Here is a 20,969-nt window from a genome sequence, read left to right as displayed (position 1 = left end):
TGCAAGACCCCAGGGCTGAACGGTCTACCAGCCGAATACTACAAAGTATATGATTCCTTTGTTGTGAAAAGTGGAACAAATGAGTAGGTATATTTTAGTTATGTCACCTGCTTTGTATTAGTTAATCTGCTAATTTTTTATTACATGCGCATATTGTTGCAGATATATTTTGGAAATGCCTGTACAACTACATATTAACAAACAATAACATTTAAAAAATAAAAATAAAATGATGGCTTGCTAGTCTCCAAAATAATGAAGATTTATTAGGCAGCCTTAGAGGGAGGACAGTTACCACAAATGCTTTGTGTGTATCTTATAATATCCCTGCTGTAGCCTGACAAAGACCCCCTCGACGTGACATCCTATTGCCCCAGATTATAAGATACTTAGCAAAGTGATTGTGGGTCGTTTGATGGAACATATGCCAACCCTTGTACATATGGACCAGAACCTGGTCGATCGACCACCCTAAACATAAGCAGACTACATAGAATGAGCTCCCATCCGTTGGCCTTTTGCTGCCTGCTTGGTTATAAGTCTAGAACAAGCATTTTATACCATCGACTGGGACTACATGTTCGCAGTACACACGCGACTGAGGATCCCGGAGAGGCTGCTCTGACTCATCCGCCTCTTCTATGCAGGCCCTACCACCAGGGCTAAAACGGGACAGCTCACTTGGCCCCATTTAAAACCAGTCAAGGCACGCGCCAGGGATGTCTGCTATCCCCGATCCTATTTGCATTGGCAGTAGAGCCACTGGATCAGCGCCTGAGATGTTTGGGGGAGGGATGGGGCATATATATAGGGACTGAACTGCATGCAGTTTCTCCATATGCAGACGACGTCCTCCTTTACATACGAGACATCCGTCAGTGACTTGGAAGCATTAACTCAGTGCTTGAGCACTTTCAGAATGCTTCAGGGCTGAGAGTGAATTGGGCTAAGACTCGTCTTTTTCTGCTGAACCCGACTGCCTACCGCTACTCCTCATGGCAGGACCTCATCAGGTACTTTGGCAACCGACCACGTTCTGATACCTGCCGTTTGCATCTGCCACGATGCCCACGACCTGTTAAAGAATATGACACTTTACAACGTGTGCCATTACTCCACATTTTTTACTCCGCAACAGCTTTTACAACACTGGGCTTTACACCGCAAGTCATTACAACGCATTTTCCATTACAACGCAATTTACTATTTTATCTCCACCGGAGCGTTGTAATGGCTTGCGGTGTAAAGCCCTGCATTGTAAAAGTTGTTACAGAGAAAAAAATGCAGGGTAATGACATGCGTTGTAACGCAGTCGGTGTAAAGGATGTTTACCCCTGTTAGATGGCAACCTAATGAGGGCAATTACCTCCCTGAGGCCGCAGATCACTTTCTGGAGCACGCTACCACTCATGGTGCAGGGGCAATCTCCCTCTCCAAGTTGGTGATACTCCCCAGGCTCCTCTATTATTTCCAGAATTTGTTGGTCGTGGTACCACCCTCCATGTTCCGCACCGTGCATGGGATTCTGGGCTCAGTTGTCTGGAATAAAGGGCCTAGACGAGTGGCACTGAGGAAGCTTCAGTTGCCTGTGTTACTGGGGGCTCCCAACTTCGAGCACTATTACCTTGGGGCAGCTATAATGGCCGTCGCGAAGGCTGGCAGGCTGACACTCGGCTGACTTGTGCCTCTATTCCCAGGAGTATGCCACCCAAACGATACATGATCTGCTGCTGCCAGATGGAAAACTCACCCTGTGATCCAAAATCTTATTGACTATTGCGAATGTCAGCCACATTAGGAGTCTCTGCAGGATGCCAGCGCAGGTCACTTACACACCAGAAATAGGAATGTGGTCCATACGAACCTTTAGGAACTTAAATGGCGAAGGGGATGAACACATTGGCGCTTCATTTCATGAGGGAACTCTTGTGCCCCTGAGCACCTGCCCAGACATTAGAACATTTCCCCTGGTCATTTTCTAGCGCATTACTCGCAGCTTTGCGGTGACTTTGGCGCATTACGACACGAAGAGCCAGAGATGCACCCACTGCTATTCACAGTCCATGTGACGGGCTCCGGCTGGTGCCTCATTACGTGGTTAGCATGCACGATGGCCATTAACTCCCAAGACTTAATGCAGCCCACAAAACTGCATTGGAAGCAAAATACTGCCCTTGGGATCACATCAAAAGAATGGGATAAGGTACTCATCTATCCCCGTAAGCTTTCCCATAATGCGAAATCTCAGTATATTCAACATAACATCTTACACAGAGCTCAGCCCATCCCTGAGCAACTTCACCGAATGCATGGCAGTGCGTCTGTGTGCCTTAGATGTGACTCCAAAAGACAAACAATTGATGGACGGAATGCAGAACAAATCAAAACATTCACCCCAGTGGACTGGGTCAAATCCATCGTTCTTTTGCTCACCATCCCACCCCAGTTTAGACCTGGCCATATGCACATGAGTCTTGACCCTGTGCGTTATGGAAGCAGTCCAGACTGGACTGCCAAGCCAGGTCCTCGCTGGACTGGAAAGAAGCATTCTAGGACCGGTTTCTGGGTTTCACCCCTCATCAGCCAGGATAGCTTGAATCCAGTGGCACAGTGAGCCCAGGTCAGGAGCCACGTCCGGGCATACTCGGCGCACTTCGGACGAGAAAGCAAAAGACACGCAATTGATGGACAGAATGCAGAACAAATCAAAACATTCACCCCCAGTCAAGAGATCTGGGTTAAGTCAATCATTCTTTTGCTCACCATGCCACCCCAGTTTAGACATGGCCATATACAAATCAGTTTTGACCCTGTGCCTCATGGGAACAGTCCAGCCCGAACTGCCAAATCAGGTCTTCCCTGGACTGGAAACAAGCATCCTAGGACCGCATTTAGGGTTTCACCCCTCATCAACCAGGATAGCTTGAATCCAATGGTACAGTGAGCCTGGGGCACACGGCTGTTCCGTTCCAAGTGGGACGGTTATGCCCAGACAGGGGTCCCGTGCTCTCCATGCCACTGGAGTCAAGCTATCCTGGCTGATGAGGGGTGAAACCCGGAAACCGGTCCTAGGATGCTTGGTTCCAGTCCAGGGAGGACCTGGCCTGGCAGTTCGAGCTGGACTGTTCCCATTGGGCACAGGGTCAAGACTGATTTGCATATGGCTGGGTTCAAACTGGAATGGCATGGGGAGCAAAAAACGATGGATTTAGGTCCAGATCTCTTTACTGGAGTGAATGTATGACATTTTTCTGCATTCTGTCCATCAATTGTTCTTTTTGCATTAGATGTGACTCCGGCAACACGGATATAGCACACATGTTTTGGAATTGCTCAGAAGCACAAGCACTATGGGGGTCGGTCTTAAATGCCTTAGCGATGTCACAGGTCGAGTGGGTCTAGACACTATGGAGGTGGGACTGTTGGGGATTTATCGACGGGGAATGCGCACAGGCGCAACAACCCTTTTCATAGACCTAGCCCTAATTATAACTTAGTGTGCAATTGCCATGAATTGGAATAGTACTCGCCTCTTGAGCTTGTCCTACTGGTATGCGGCAATGCTGACATGGAGCATAGCAGAGTCCACAGTGCTGCACAGGGAAGAAGCTAGGGGTTTATGAAAAGTCCCCATCGGGTGGGAGTGGGATGCTCTCATGGGCGAGATACCTATCTACTCTGAGGGACCTGGGGAGGGAGGGTCGGGTAGCAAGCTGTGACTTCCACCCTGCCTCTCCTTGCATTTAATGCCATGCCAGAGATGCCCCTGCCCCCACCGCACCTTGCTCTTCCCACTGTGTGTGAATGGAGTGGTGCCAGATCATTGTGTGTGTGCCAGATGCAGGTTGTAGTGTAATGGGGAGCTCGATGCCCGCTCTGTACCATAGATGCACCTCCCCCTCAGGGAGCTATTGATACCAGTTCTGGAACTACTACTTTAAGGGTCACTACAACAAAGCAGGAGGTTGGACCCAATATCCTAAATGTCCAGATGGTATAACTGTATTACCACAGAGAGGGTTCATAATCCTTTGCAGGTGCTGGACATAATATCCCTGAGATTACACCTAGATGACAAATAGGAGGGGTTGTACACCTCAGCAGGGATTTGAACAGAATGTTACTTTAGTAAGGGTTCCTAGAAGAAATAAGGAGGCTAGACACAAGGTGAGAGGGGCTCCTAATACATTCCTACAGCTGTGGTTCCTGCGCCACATCAGGAGATTGCAGGATATTCTAAGGGGTCCTGGGGCAGTAGCACTGTATGCGCTCCACAAGCACTCAAAACACACTGCAGGAGACTGAAGTAATGAGCCATCTAGTCTTGGTAGTTTAGTACAGTGATTGTGCCTTCACCGCAGCAGGGGGTTTGACACAATAACCCATGAGGGTTCTAGCACAAGGCCTTCACCAATGCAGGGCTTGAATACAATGAATAGTGGTGTTCTAGTACAATACTTCAACCACTTCTCCTGCACTACAAACAGATAGGAGACAATGATGTTTAATGTTTAATACAGATTTATACTTTTAGGATTTTCTTTTCTGTAGTTTGATAAATGCATCATCAACATCCTCCCTCTGCCTCTTATTGATACAGGTGGTAACTGTGTACAATGCCTTGCTAGCAGAGAAGGACCTCCCCTGTAAGAACTTTGACTTAAATGTGACAGTCAAGATGGACAATGACGGTAAGTCTGTATCTGCTCTTCTATTTATTCAATAAGGCGGGTTGTCTAAACACCCAGAGATCTTTCACAGAAGCAAGAACTTTTGCTGCGACAATATTTCTAACAAGCAATTGCAGTACAATCAGTCTCGCCTTTGGGACCTTATATGTATTTAGCTATGCAGCATAATAGCCTGGGCGCTGAAACATCCACTGTTCTTTAACATGGAGGGAAAGTAAGCACCAAACTTCGGTACACGCCAGGTATGGGAACACATAGAGAGAAATACTGCCTATCAGTGTGAAATTGTATTGCCCAAAGCTCTGTTTTTCAAATGAAATCAGCCCTTCGGTGGTCATTTCACTGAAAATACAAGATTTGAAAAATATAATATTGTCTACGGGTGCTCGTTGAATACAAGTTTCTATGGCCTGGAATCTAGAGAATGCTAAAGTCTTTCTGGTATTTTACTGACCTCTGCTGGTCATTTTCTATCAAGAACGTTAAATAGAGACAGTTGCCAGCAACAAAAAAAAATACCTAAGTAGAAAGAAATTCTGGTATATTACTGACCTCTACTGGTCGTTTTCGATCAAGACAGTTAAATAGAGGCAGTTGAACAGAAAAAAGAGTCCCTAACTATTGCGGAAGCAGACAAGTCCTGGGACTGATCTCTAAAGCCCACAAACTAAATGCAACAGATCTTCCAGACAGTGCAAGTGCTGTCTAGGCTCAACCTGAAAAGGAGTCATCGTAGGTAATCTTCATCCATGCTGCTCTAATTCTGTTAAGAGCTTCACATAAGGGTAATATAAGAAAACAGTTCCATGTGTTTTAAAGTTTGGGGTTGTGAATATTCCGTCTGGTGCCTACCCCTGTCTGATTTTGTTTACTGAAGTGGATGAATATAAACACAAAACGCACCCTTACTGTTGTAGAATTGAAAATAAAATAATTTGCTTAGCTAAAATAATAGCATTGGAACGATCCCTAGTTTGGAAGCAAACAGTGAGAAAATGTTTCATATTTGGAAATGTGTTCAAAGCAGAAGGCTTTTAAAAATATTTTCTGACCCGTTGCTGTTGGAGCATTATCTATAGGCTTACTTTGGGGTATGATCTAGCCTGAAATGATTATAGCAGTATATATCAGTGCACTATCCAAAGTATTGTCAAAACTGATCACAATTGTTTTTTTGTAAGCCGCATCACGGATTCCTGGTTTGCGCTTAACAATTCTACAGTTCTAAGTCAAGTGGGGAAAGCAAGTGAACCATGTAAGCTGCCGGCTCCCCTTCATTATTTTTGCAAATAGAGGATAAATTGAAATTTGACTTTTTATGCTCCTACTCTCTCAAGAAGGTGATACCAGAATATCGCAGTCAGAATATCATGTGAAATGAATATTGTGCCCTAAGTATCATTTTCAAAAATATTTCTTCCTTGGAGATAATACCAGAAATTCTACAATCAATGGGTTGAAAGTTCGGTGTACCATATACAGATATAAAATCCCTTTGCAAGTGCATTATTAGGCCAAAGCTACAAACTTCTGCCTACTTGTGGTTCCCTAAAATCACCTCAATATAGCCATATCCCTAGTTGGGACCATCTGTCTGGTATAGCAGAAACCATCTGAAATATATCTCCCAAATATTAGCACACCTGGAACTGTATTTATGAGCAGATGTTGAGTTTGGGATTGTTAACTTGTACCGGTGCTCATGCTGGGGCTCCCAAGAAACTTTTGGAATGTGCTACTGAAGGCTGAACAACCTACTATCAGGATGGCCGTGAAAGTGAGGCATTGGGAACAAGAGCGACCACCGTAGAAAGTGGTGCGATGGCTAACAGTGGCCACATGCAAATTACCAAAACCACTCTTATTTTGCCTTGGTGTACTGGCACCAAACACCTAAACATCTTGATAAAACCAGGGTCAAACTTGACAGAAAATTGGCCCAGGTACCAAAAAAAAAAACTGGCCCCCATTAAATATTTACACAATTGACCTTGGGGCAGATTTATAATAACTGGCGCATCCCTGCATATCAGCAGGGATGCGCCAGTTATTGTGCGCCACAGCTCCGCCACCATGGATGTGCCGCATTTACAATGCGGTGCACCATGGGGCAAAAACGGCACAGATGCGTGACGCATCTGTGCCGTAAAAGTGGCGCATTGCTGGAGTTGCGTCGCAAGCGCGACGCAGCTCCAGCAAGGCTCGGGGGTGCCCTGTCATTACAATGCTGCGTCAATCCTTACGCCTGCTTCAAGCAGGCGCAGGGTTTTGACGCAGCATGGGCTCAAAAGTGACTAAGTGAAATCTTGTAGATTTCACTCAGCCACTTTTAGGAGGCGTTCCTGCGACGGAACGCCCCCCCCTGCACAGGTATGCCTACTGCTGGCGCAGGGCTTTACAACGTGACGCATCTCCCAGATGCGTCACGTTGTAAATACCCCGCAACATGGCGCAGGATTTGCGCCGCCGCTGCGTCACAAAAGTGACGCAACTGTGGCGTAAATGAGGCGCAAGGGCCTCATAAATCTGCCCCCATGTTTGCAAATTGGCGCAGTTTTGAAATTGTAAAGACACACTATACAAGAGTTTTGCAAGGTATCTGAAACTGCATGGATTTTAGCTTTCTGTGTGCATTGTTTGTTTTAACATCAGAGAAATCAACAGTAATCCCTGGCCCAGAAGACCACAAAACAGGGCCACAGATGGCCAATGATCTAACTAGCCTGCACACTGACCTTTTAGACCTGCCCGTCGACCACTTCCTGATTGCCAAATAGGCCAGTCCGAATCTGGATCAAACACTTAGACGGTGATTACAAGTTGCACAGCGCAGAGGTCCCTGAATTACTTGGGCTCGAATCACTACTTTGGACCTGGAATAGGGATTAGCATACTGGCCCTCGATTCCATGTTCAGGGTCTTTTACTCACAAATGTTCCTCCTGCTTCCAAGACCTCTGTGTGGAAACACGGGGGCATCGGGTGCGAGCTGCACCCGGTGAACTCAGAATCAGGTGGGGTGCTATCAGCTACAAGAAACAGCTCCACCCAAAACGTATTAGACCCTTTAAACAACAACTGCCTGTGAGGGATCTGCCACCCGGACACTGCAGAGTGAGAGCTTTCAAAGCCAAACAGGCTCCACGAGACCAGTGTCTGGCACCTGTCATGACAAACCAGTCAAAAATGCTTCCCTGATACCCAAGGCAGGACCGTTTAAGCTTCAGAAACCTGTTCTAGCTAGCAAGCTTGCGAGGCACTTAGCAAGTGCAGGCATGGATTCCACCAGAAATATGTCATCTGGTCAAGCGCGGCGAAGAGGCAGCATGATAAGTGAAACAGTGAATAGAACTTGAGATAAAAGATGTTATCATTCTAAGGGGCATATCAACAACAACCGGCGATAATTATCGCTGAGCGCACTTAGCGCTCGGATAATTATCGCTGGCTAGCGCCGATTTTTATCGCTGAGATAGCGTGCTATTAGCAACGCTTATCTCATCAGCGATAAAAATCCTAGCACTAACTGGCTAACGTGAGATTATCGCTGGAAACCCAGCGATAATCTCACGTTAGCTTGTTGATAGGGACTCACAAACTTAGCCATGATATCCTCCTTCCATAGGATATCATGGCTAAGTCAGTCCTGAAGCAGGTGTTAGGAAAGTAGCGATAACAGGTGTTATCGCTACTTTTCCTGACGCTATGCTTCATAGCGTGGGGCTTGATGATAGGAGAAATGTCGCGACATTTCTCCTATCATGTCAGGTCAGGAACGCCCACTTTGCATCTCATTAGAGATGCAAAGCTGGGCGTTAGGAATCCCCACGCTAAAGCAAGGTTTCACGCGTTAGCGTGACCTTGCTAATATAGCGATAAAATTATCGCCGCTTTTCGGCCGAAAACGGCCGCTAAAGCGGCGATAATTTTTTATCGCCTCGTTGTAAATATGTCCCTAAGTTTTTCTACTACAAAAGCAGAGACTAAAAGAGCATCTACTCAAAATACAGGCTGCTAAAATCTCAACCATACTGATATAACTCTCTTCAAAAGCTTTGGCATGGGCTTAAACACGCCGTCAAGTGCTTTTCAACCGATATTCTACAAGAGTATTAGTTTAACCTATTCCTATAATAGGTGGAGGTGAGTATGGTTTGATTTGATTTGGGAATTTTAAACAGGTTAAACTTTTTGTAGCGAAATCAATATTTAAGGGAGCTTGATTACTTGGCCTTTTTTTTTTAAAACAAATATTTTTGCACTCCATATTTTTCATGATAATGTAACACTTTGGCCACTTGGACTTTGGTGTATCAGCAAAACAGTAGGGCTAGACAGAGAGCGGGAATTTGAGGACCTTGTAAATTGCATGTCCTTCCTTTGGTAAGCTGTAATCGAGGTTTTTAAAAGTACCCCTGGATGTTCTTCTTATAAGAAAAACAAGCTTTGTCAAATGCAGTTGATCTTGGTTTTAATGTGCTAACACCTGCATCAATAGCACATTAGAGCCAGATACTTCAGAGGGAGCCATCAGAAAGACACACAATTAAAAAAGAAATCCCTTATGCAGTTCAGTTAAAGGAATGGAGTGGAGTGGAGGCAGAAGGATACACCGAAACAGTCAATTGCATTAGGTGAGAGTTGAAAGTTGTATTAGGTGAAATTGTCCAAACAAGATAGATATTATTATAAAAAGGGCCAGATGTGCGACCCTTGTAAATTGCACCTCGCAATTTGTGCTTTATTGTGAGTCCCAAATTGCGAGGTGCAATCTACAATGTACTACAGTGTCAGAAACACCGATTTTGATTCCCAATGGGGTTGCAATTTGTGACCCCATTGGGAATGGTTGGCCCTCCCAGGGATGGTGGTCTTCTCGGCTCAGCAGACCACCATGTCTGGGACTGCTTTTAAATAAAGCAATTTTTTAAAAAAAATGCAGCCCATTTTCCTTAAAGGGAAATGGAAAGCATTTAAAAAATTTTTTTTTACTTTTTAAAGGGAGGCAGTGGTCCCTGGGACAATTGCCTGCCCCTAAAAATATTTCCCCCCTGCATTTGCAGAAGGAAAGGGGTCCCCTGGGGAGCCCTTCTCTTTTACGAGTGTATTACCACGCTCTGAGAGAGGTTGTAATTTGCGGTCGCAAAACATTCATACATGGCTTTTGGGTCGCTATTAGGAAGGGAACGCCCCTTCCTAATAGCGACTCGCAATTCCTAAATAGCGAGTTACAAATAAATTGTATCATTAGTGTTAGCTGCTATAACACTTGACCAATTAGACCATCAGTCAGCTCTGCTTTTAGGCAAGCTCTTTTTTTGTTCTTGGACTCCCTTGCCCCAAATCTATTGCTGTGTCTGTGCTACTCATTATGGTTACTGGATTATTTGATTTGTAGGCTTCTAAGCTCATGGTTACCAGACTTTGTTCTGGTTGTAACTTAAAATGTAAAAAGGCATGAGAAACCAAATCAAAAATATGGGGAAATATCTAGGCTTTGATTTCCTTGCAAACAAATGAGATGGTTGGAAACTGGCCAAAGCTTAATTTAAAGCTTATTCCTGGTAAGGAAAAAAGGATTAAATTAAATTAGTTAAATTGTTTTGACCTCTCCTCCTATGCTCCACCTACCAGATTTTTCACTTAGCTTTTGATTCTAGTTCTTTGCTTAGCGTGATGAGGACAGGAGCTGGCTTCATCATTTTACCTTATGAAATCCTTCCTCTCTTACCTGCCTAACTCTGGCTATTTCAGCCTTGGTGAGCTCCTCAAAGCTAAACCTTTGTCAGAGAGTCGCACTAGTGTGCGGATCAATGATGGCCGCCTTCTGCTGAGCTGCAGCGCAGTGTGCCCGCTATCAACGATTATCTACATAATAAGGCTAGCTTTACCAGTTTTGAAAAAACAAGGAGGTTTCTTTTGTCAAGCACTCTCTGGCTGTTTCCTTATTGTGCCTTGATGGCTGATTGGAATAACGTGAGGTGAGCTGCTCTCCGGTGCATTTGGAGCTGGTGCTGCTGAATCTTCCTGTCAGGAGGGTGGAGTGACTCCCAGAAAAGGGCACAGCTGTGGTCTAGGCCAATCCCACAGTTGGTTTGAGCTGCTGTACAACTCTTATTGAGGTATCATTTTTACTCCTGCTTACCTGTTACTCAAGTAATATTGTGACTGTCTCGTTCTTGTAATTTTTTTTTTTTTTTTTTTTTTTTTTTTTTTTTTAAAGGTTTTTATTGAGCAATAATTCGATTACAAGCACGGGCCTACAACCCCCAGGGCCGGCCGCTAAGGACAGAATGAAATATACATTTATCAAAGCTGCAGTCGGTTCCCGGGGTTCGGCCCCGTAGTGACTCCGGATAGTTCTAAAGGAACAGGAGACTTAAATCCAACAAACACAAAAAAAAAACTAAAAGAAAAACAAAAGGCGAGGCATAGAGACAAACAGTGCCGGTCAGGCTTCCTCCGGGGAACTCCAGTTCAGACCATTAAGCAGCACGCGAAAGGAAGGAGTACCGGGAGGCTGGGGACGGGGGGGGGGGCCAAGGGAAATGAACGTCCATATGTAGTCATTCCAAAAGATGCCCGGAACCGTCAAGGGTCAGGGGGACATGGCGATATCGGTGTCCACCAGGGGGGGCGTACAGATACCCCCGCGATATGCATTCCATTGCCCCAGATTCTGCCCCATGCCCCCGGCTTACCACGGGCAACATACACAGTCTTCTCCCTGAACATACACCAGTCCATATTCTCCTTCCATACTGACACGGTGGGCGGCCGCTGGGCACCCCAAAGCTGCGCTATATCTCTCTTGGCAATCATGTTCCCCAGGGCCGCCCACCGAGTCTGAGCCGTGCTATAATCATTGGGCTCCCACACATTCAGGACACAGCGACGCACCTCCGGCAGTAGCACAACCCCAGTGACCTGTCCCATAACCGTATGTACCCGGCGCCAGTAGTCCGCCACCTCGCGGCACTCCCACAGGATATGGAGAAAGGTGGCGCTGAGCCCACAACCCCGCTTACAGAGCCCATCGTCGGAATACCCCATCGAGACCAAGCGAGGACCCGTCACATACACCCGGTGAAGAATCTTAAGCTGTACCAACCGGAGACGGGCCGGAATGGCGACCTCCTTGGGGGACGACAGTGCAGACTGCCAGTCCTCGTCGTCCAATTCCACCCCATCCCCCGTCCAAGCCTCCCGAAGGCGCACCAAGAGGTCAGCCCGATGATTAATCAGTTTCTTATAAATTAAAGAAATAGTACTGTCAGGGACATGTCCGTCAAGTATGCGGTCCTCGAGGGGCGAGGAAACCGGGATCTTGGTCCCCTCTCCAAAGACCGAGAGCAGGGCGTGTCGAACCTGGGCATAGCGGAAGAACTCCCTGTCCGTAAGCTCATATTCGGCCTGAAGAGCCGCGAAAGTCTTAACCGCGCCCTTATGCCACAGGTCTCCCACTTTGCTGATACCAATCGTGTCCCACTGGTCAAACCCCTTCGTAGTCCAGAGGCTCCCCAGGCGATCGGAGGCAAACAAAGGAGTAGCACATGTCAGTCGCTCACTCCAGCCCGTGGCCGCCGTGGCAGCCCTCCAAGTCCTCACCGCAATCTTAGTAGGACCCGTAAGGGTCCGGCCAGCCGAGCGGGAGTAAAGCGCCCTGTTATAGTCCCCGCCGGGAAGCAGGAACTTGTCCATCTCATACGCCGGATTCAGGCCAGGCGCATACGTGGCATGGTTGATGGCCGAAAGCTGCGCGGCCCAATAATACCTGTGAATGTCGGGAAGCGCGGTGCCCCCGTCGTACCAGGGTAGAGTAAGCTTAGCCAGAGCAATACGCGCCCGCCCGTCCCACACCAGTCTCCTCTGCAGGCTCTCTACCTCCCGAAAGTAGGCCACTGGGATGACGTCGAAGGAATTCTGGAGTGCATAGAGGAACCTGGGAAGGGACATCATTTTGAACAGCGCGGCCCGACCCAGCGGGGACAGGGGCAGCCTGCACCACCGGGCCGTGTCCTCTCGCAATCGCCGAAGCGGACGCAGGAGATTCTGCTCATAGCGAGCCACCGGGTCCAGCGAAACGTATATCCCCAGGTACTTAAAGCCGCTCAGAGATACTTGGATCGGAAGCCGAGGCGGCAGGAGAGGAGGACCACCGGAGATCGGATAGACGCAGGATTTAGACCAATTGATCGTGAGACCCGAATTATTCCCAAAGGAAGTCAGAACGTCAAAGAGGACGTTGAGCGACTGCCGCGGTGAGGTGAGATACAGGAGAATGTCGTCCGCATACAGCGAAACCCGATCTTCAAAGCCCGGGGCCCACCGGATCCCTCTAAGCGAGGGCTCCCAGCGGAGCCAAGCAGCGAGTGGCTCCAGGGCGAGAGCAAAGAGCAAAGGGGACAACGGGCATCCCTGCCTCGTGCCCCTGCCGAGGGCAAAGGGCCGAGAGACCCGCCCATTCACCACCACCTGAGCCATGGGTCCCGTGTAAAGAAGCTTCACCCAGCCAATAAATCCTTCCCCAAAGCCAAATTTAGCCAAGACAGCCCAGAGGAATGGCCACTCGATGGTGTCAAAAGCCATCGTGGCGTCCAGAGAAACCAGCACGGCCGGTTCGGAGAGGAGCTCCGCCCTGGCAAGGGCGCCGTGAAGACGCCGCAAGTTAAGAGCGGTGTTACGATGCGGGATGAATCCGCATTGGTCCGGATGAATAAGATCGCACACGACGCTCAACAGACGAGTGGCAAGGACTTTCGCCAAGATCTTAGGCTCCGCATTTAGCAGTGAAATAGGCCGGTAAGAAGTACAGCGGTCTCGCGGCTTGCCCTCCTTGGGGATAACGACTATCGTGGCCAAACGCTGGTCGGCCGGGAGGGAACCCGCCGCCAGAGACTCACGGAACATGCGACTGAGGAAGGGCGCAAGCTTGTCAGGGCGCAATTTATATAGCTCAATGGGCAGACCGTTGGGACCCATAGCCTTGCCCGAGCGAAGGGAGCGGATCGCGGTCGCTATTTCATCCGCCGACAAGGGGGCGTCCAGCCGCTCACGGTCCTCGACGGACAAGCCGGGCAAGGCGATATCCCTCAGAAGAAGGCGAGAGTCGTCCTCATCCCTGTCAGTCCCTGGGGAGTACACAGCCCGGAGGTGGTCGGCAAAACATTCCACAATCTCGTCAGGTTCCGTCACACACACACCATCCGCAGCACACAACTCCGGGACCACACGATTCACTCTCTCCTTCCTGTCCAGTCACGCGATCAACTTTCCCGCCTTGTCCCCGGCATCGTACAGTCGACCCTGCTGCTCCCTATACATAGTTTTGGCCGCGTCAGTGACCAGGGACCTATATTCAAACTGTTTCAGGCTGAGGGCATGGAGCCCGTCCGGAGTGACATTCGCCTCCAAGGCCGACTCCAGCCCCAAGATGTCAGTCTCCAGCCTCACCACTGCCTCACTCTTGACCCTCTTAGCCACCACTATCTGGGAAAGGGCGTGTCCGCGGATCACGGTTTTAAAGGCTTCCCACAGGGACATTGCAGACGACACCGACCCCTCATTATCCAGGAAGTATTGGTCCATAGCCTTAACCAGGCTGTCACGAGTCGTAGGGTCTCGCAGGTACCATGGGTTAATGGGAGCGATCCGCCCTGCAGACCGCGGCCCGGTGTCAAAAAGAAGCCACAGCGGAGAATGGTCGGAGATACCCCGCGCCAGGTGCCTGACCTCTCGAATCCGACCAGTCTGCGCCGCGGGCATCAGGAAGTAGTCTAACCTAGAGAGACTCCCATGCGCCCCCGAGTGAAAGGTGAATTGACATTGGGTCGGATGCATTAATCTCCAACTATCCACCAGGCCGAAGGTATCCAGCATCCCACCCAGCCATGCCTGGGCAGCGGGGAGGGTCCTTGGTGGGTGACGATCCAGTTCCCCCGAAACCACAGAATTAAAGTCCCCGCCCATAAGCAGGAGGCTGTCCGGAAGGTCAAGCAGCATTCGACCCAAGTCAGTGAAGGTGGAGTTCTGGAGGCCCGGGGGGACGTAAACTGAAACCAGGGCAAGGGGCTGCCCCTCCCACCTCCCAATCAAGCACACATAGCGCCCTCTGTCATCCGAGACTATCTTAGTGATCTCCACCGGAAGTGAGGTTCGCAGGAGAATGCCCACCCCCCTGGAACCAGTTGTGAAACCAGAATGGGCCACGAGGCGGTATCCCCCCCTGTTCATTGCATGACAAACATTGCCAACCAGATGCGTCTCCTGGAGAAACACCACGTCAGGAGTCAAACGACGCAAATATTGCAGTACTACACCCCGCTTGATACGGTCCCCCAACCCATTGACGTTCCATGACATAAGCCTCAACCCGTCCCCCCCATCCCCCCCAATAGATCAAGGGTCCCCCAGCCTGCAGCACAGTTCCCAAATGTGGACAAAAATCAGTACCTCGCCCTGTAAACAAAAAACACACAACAAAACAACCCCTCCTCCCCCCCAACCCCACCCCAGGACAAACTCCCCCCACCCTGCACCCCTGCGGGCCAAAAAACCTCCCCAACTTGCAGTGTGCCTGTCGCCCCTCTAACCCCATTCTACGAAAAGACCCCAGAGGAGGTAAGGGACCCGTCCCCGCCCGCCCCCCTCACTGGTCCTGGTAAAACACAATATGCAAATGAAATAAGACCCAACTGTACAGTGCAAAACGGCAAAATCAAGGACCAAAAGTCATTCTTAAGGGGACCCGTCACCCGCGGTGCCCGCGGAGGGTCCGGGACGGCCACCTCCGTCCGGTAAAGAGTCCAGCCAGTCACTTGCAGCCACAGGAGAGTCAAAAAAGGCTGTCCGATCCCCATGTTCCACTCGGAGTTTTGCAGGGTAGAGCATCGAATATTTTAGGCCCAGCTCGCGGAGACGACGCTTCACCCCCTGGAATCCCATCCGTTGTTTCTGGACCAGTTGCGTGAAGTCCGGATAAAAATTGATGGTCGAGTTCTCATAGCGAACCGGGCCGTGGGCCCGTGAGGCCTGCAGAATAGCGTCACGGTCCCTGTAGTAGAACAGTTTGGCCACGATAGGCCTCGGGGGGGCCCCCGGCCGTGGCCGACCGCCCGGAACTCGATGGGCCCGCTCCACGGCAAAGAACTTACTTAGGCCAGCCGGGGACAACTGTTTCAGGATAAGTTCCTCGACCACGAGGTCAACCGGGCGGCCGTCGGAGGACTCCGGTACACCTATGACGCGAATGTTGTTGCGTCGGGCCCGTCCCTCGAAGTCCTCAAGCCGCCGGGCCATATGATCGTTAACCACCCTGATGTCTCCAAGCGCGGCCCGCAGATCCAACACCTCCGCACCGAGGGTGGAGGTCCGCGTGTCGAGAGCCTGGACCCTCTCGTTAGTTTTGGAGAGGTCGGCCCGGATCAGGGTGACATCAATCGCGACAGTGTCAATCTTACGGGCCAGGGCCTCATATTGCGTCGCGATGGTTTCCCTAATGCCATCAATGGTGCCCATAATGTCCTGTAGGGATAGTTCCGTAGAGACGGTCGCGCCTCCCTCCGCAGTATCCGAGGGGAGGCCAGCAGCGCCAGAGGGCCCCCTGCCCTGGGTGTAGCGGTCCATGTTATTGCTCTGGACTGGTCCCCCGCGGAGGGAAGCCTTGGTCTTGCGGCCCTCGGGACCCCCTTTACCCCCCATGTGAACACGGTCACTCAAGGGGACCTCCAATCAAGAGGTGTAAGGGCACCAGCAAGAAGACCAAAAAATGTCAATATAGGGGGTCCGAGGCGATAGGCACGCTAGTGGCAGTTGAAAGGAAACCTCATGCAGAGGCCCAGGAAGCACCTCGCCACCCCGAGCGCACCCCCCTGCCGGTCTCCTGAAGTGCAAAACCGAAACCGAAAGTGATGGATCGGCAGCTGGCACCGCGCTGAAGCCGCTGTTGTTCAATTGCAGCCCGGCCCCTCGGGTCACCTTCACCCCGGTCACCTTCGTCGGGTGGGTCCCAAAAGTTCCGACGACGACAACTCAGGGTTCCCAGGTCCGATTTGAGTTTTGAAAAGAGATATATGCTCAGCTGGTCTTTATCTCCCAGATTCCATAAGCCACTTCAGGATATTCTCAGGATAGATTCCGAGGAGCAGAGAGGGTCCGGGGAGCCCTGTGCTCACGCGACCATCTTGGATGCGCGCTAGGCTCCTCCTTAATTTTATTTTTTGAAGATGGATGGCAAGATTTCTCATACTATGTCTACTAAGCGAAAACAAAATATTTCTCCTCCCCCAGTTAAGTCTAAATTAGTGGATATTAATGAGCCTTCATTATCCACTTTATTGGAGGAATTGCAAGCTGTGCGATCCATTACATATAACATTGCAGCTGAAATTAAAAATCTGTGAAAGGATATGGCAGGTCTTTCCATGAAAATTTCTGACAATGCTATTGAAATTCAGGATAATAAATCTAAAATTGGCCATCTTATACCTATTGCAGCTAAAATAGTACCAATGAATACATTATTAGTGGACTTACAAAGGTGCAATCAGCAATATAATTTTAATTTACTGGAGGATGTGGAAGGTAATGACTGCCGGTTATAGTTAGAAAATGTATTATCTGGTCTTTTACATATAAAATTTCCAGAAAAATTTGAGATTGATAAGGCGCATAGAATGCCTTCCCATCGTAATCCAAGACAGGATAAGCCTTGTCAAATGATGTTCAAAGTCTTGCGTCATCATCATTTAGTTTTGATATGAAAGGCAGCCAGAGTCATTCCTTCTTAAATGGTCAATGGGAATAACATTTTTATTCATCAAGACTTCGCTAAGGAAACTGTCAACATTCCAAGGAATTTGCTGATCTTCGACCCAATATTGTTTATTTGATCCGTCCACTACGTGAGTATGGAGAGATGGGTCTTCTAAGTCTTTTCAGCAACCTGATGATCTTTGTTGCTTTTTGTATCAACAATCACAGTCCTCCATGGAAACAAATGAGACAGATACCGGATCTCAATAATATTTGAATTTCTGTTTTGATAGCCTTTTGATTAGAGTATTTTGTAAGGGCATGTAGAGTAAGATTATTCTGCATGTGTGCGTTTGTGCGATTCAAGAGTATGTTTCTCTGTTGTCTAGTCTTTATTTTTTGTGTCAGTTTGTGCCCTTCTTTTCTTCTCTTTATTAGTGTTAGAGCTACATTTCTTTTTTCATTCAATCTGAATCATCAATCCTTTTATCTATCTTTTTTCTTTCAGAATGTCGAGCTTTATTGGTATTACATTTTTTCATCTAATGTTAAAGGTTTACAGCACCCTGTTAAATGCACTAAGGTTTTAGATTATTTAGCGAGGCATAAAGCAGATATATGTTTACTTCAAGAGACTCATGTAGATGATACAATTTTATCTTACATGAATAAAAAATGGATGGGTTCTATTATTTCGTCTCCGGCTCTTAATGGGAAAAATGGAGTTACGATTTACTTGGCAAAAAGATTACATGTTCAGATTTTGCATAAACGTTCTGATTCTGATGATTGTTTCATTATAGCCAATATTAAAATTGACAGTACGGTTTTATACCTAATTAATGTATACGGACCCACAAATGATGATCCTGAATTTTGGTCCAGATTTACTTCAGAAGTTCTAAAATTGGGTCATGTTCCTTTGGTTATTGGAGGGGATTTTAATCTTATTTCTGATCCATTGCTGGATAGAATCTCCCAAACCAATTCCATCCTCCAAAAGCTTTTTTCACTCTCAAACCCTTCTTTAAAACTGCCAAAATGGTAGATATTTGGTGTTTACAATACCCTACAGATAAAAAGTTTACTATTGTTTCTAATCCACATAATTCTTATTCTCGACTTGAATATTTTAAAATTTCCCATAGTCTAATATCCTCAATTTGTAATCCCACTATTCCGAATATCTATATTTCTGTCCATGCACTCATATCATGCATTTTATGTTTCAACTCCCGTCAACATGGTCAAGGTCGTTGACGCATGAATACCAATATTGTTCTTAATGGCAAAAATAAGCCAAAGCTTTTGTCTGTAATTCATGAGTATTTTTCATTTAATCCTGAAGGTTCATCGACTATCGCTAATCGATAGGATACATTTAATCATATATTAGAGGAGAAACTATTTCCATTATGGCACATAAAAATACATCATTTAATACTCTAATTAAAGATTTGGATAAACAAATAGCTAAATATGAAGGTCTTTATATTACTTCTAATCATATCAAATATAAGGTACGATTGCAGGAACGTCCCTCTGAATTGAACTCTATTTTAAGTAATAGAGCAGGCATACAAATCTCTAATAACAAAGCAAAATTTTGTTTTAGTACCAGTAGATCTGGTAGACTTCTGGCTAACTATCTCTGTATTAAAAAAGTAAAAAATCTAATTAATACTATTCACTCTCCATATGGTTCAATTGCTATATCTCATGACAACATAATTAGTGAATTAATCAAATATAATTCAGACTTAAATAATAATAAAACACCTTCCAATGATATAGTGCATATTGATAATTTTTTGGAAGGTTGTGGTTTACCTAAAATTTCACAAGCAGATAGAACTAAATTGGATCTTCCTATTACTTTAAATGAAATCATTTCAGCAATTAAATCGCTGAAGTTAGACAAATCTCCAGGTCCAGATGGTATTCCTGTGAATTTTATAAGGAATTATCACCTCACCTTTCATCCTATTTGCTTTCTTTGTTTTTCTATTTTAGTAATGCTGGGTCTACTTCATCATCGTTCTCTGAAGTGTTGATTATAGCTCTCCCGAAACCGTATAAAGACCCTTTTCTGGTTACAAATGATCGCCCTATTTCTTTAATAAATCAAGATTGTAAACTTTATACTAAAATTATTGCGACTAGATTAGCTATTGTACTTCCTCATATTATACATGTGGACCAGTCTGGCTTTATGAAAAATTGGCATTCGACAAATAATACTAGATTATTATTTCATGCTATAGAAGATGGATCATTACTGCTGTTTCCAGCATTAGATGCAGAGAAGGCTTTTCATAAAATCTATTGACAAAACCTTTTTTCGCAACTTGTCTACTTTTAATTTTCGTACATTGTTTGTTCATATGATTTCAGCTCTCTACTGTAGTCCGTCCACCAAACATTTTACTAATGGTTGACTCTCCCATACTGTCAGATATTTTTAAATATGAATTGCTGTGTAACTTTATTTCCGATTCATTCCCGAATGACTTTTCTTCAATTTGCTTCTTCTGATTTAGAAGTGAATCTCCAAACAATAGCATCTTCAGCCCATGTTGTGTCATTGTTATATAAAAAATTTTTAATAATTCTAATGGGGGTAATCTACCTTTTGGAATAAAGAATTAGATTTGTCTTTATCTTTGGATATATAGAGGGAGATTTGGTTGAATTCTGTCTCGGGATGGTTGCCTGTAACTGTATATCAAACTAATTCCATTATACTTTTCAATTGTCTATGGACCCCCTTAAAATTACATAATGCAAAACTTTTAAAAACTTCCACTTGTTAGAACTGTTCTTTAAATATACGTTCATTAAGACATATGTTATATGATTGTCATATTGTTAAGGAGTTCTGAGATGAGGTTTGGCAGATAATTACTCATATATTGACTGTTACAGATACTTTATCATTACAATAGTTATTTGTAAATCCTCTTCTCTCTCCACTAAAATGTCTCTGCCAAACGACAAATTTTTTAATTTCTTAATATCCGCAGCTTTACAGTCAATTACTGCTAATTGGAAAGATTCCTCATTATTATAAGCTCATGCATGGTGGGCTTGGCAAATTTTTACTAGAAGAGGTGCTAATTTAACATTATCTGGTATCATTCATAATACTCCGAATTATCTAACATTTTGGAAACCAGTTGATGATTACTTAGGTTTGAATCGTTAGTAGGTGTTAGTATAGTATAACTGTATATTGTTAGGCTTATTACTTAACTTAGTAGCTGTATAATGTTACAGATATAGAATTATGATGTTGTCCTTTTCATTTCTTTTACAGTGATATGATTTTTGTGTTATAGGTTCTTTATCAAATATTCTTGATGCTAATTTACAAATTATAATGGTTATCTACGTACATATTGTTTTATTAGATAAACGTTTATACTTTTTCGTAGCTCTTTTTTGCATGTTTTCTCTTAACAAAAATTTTATAAAATATTTTGAATGCAAAAAAAGTGAAACCTTGGTCCAATGGAGAAGAAACAAA

The 20,969-nt window shown here is 46.2% G+C and overlaps 1 protein-coding gene across 1 annotated transcript in view; it reads left to right on the top strand.

The window, feature by feature from the left end:
• Nucleotides 1-20,969, top strand: part of LOC146832981 (complement C3-like) — a 1,056,379-nt gene that overhangs the window by 783,003 nt on the left and 252,407 nt on the right. The window contains exon 32 of the mRNA XM_085600524.1: nt 4,601-4,691. Coding sequence (XP_085456650.1) covers nt 4,601-4,691 — 91 coding nt within the window. The remainder of the gene's footprint in view (nt 1-4,600; nt 4,692-20,969) is intronic.

The sequence above is a fragment of the Triturus cristatus genome, chromosome 4_2 (genome assembly GCF_964204655.1).
Source record: "Triturus cristatus chromosome 4_2, aTriCri1.1, whole genome shotgun sequence".
Lineage (NCBI taxonomy): Eukaryota > Metazoa > Chordata > Amphibia > Caudata > Salamandridae > Triturus > Triturus cristatus.
The sequence above is the reverse complement of the archived record's forward strand: the minus strand, read 5'-3'. Positions and strand labels throughout refer to the sequence as shown.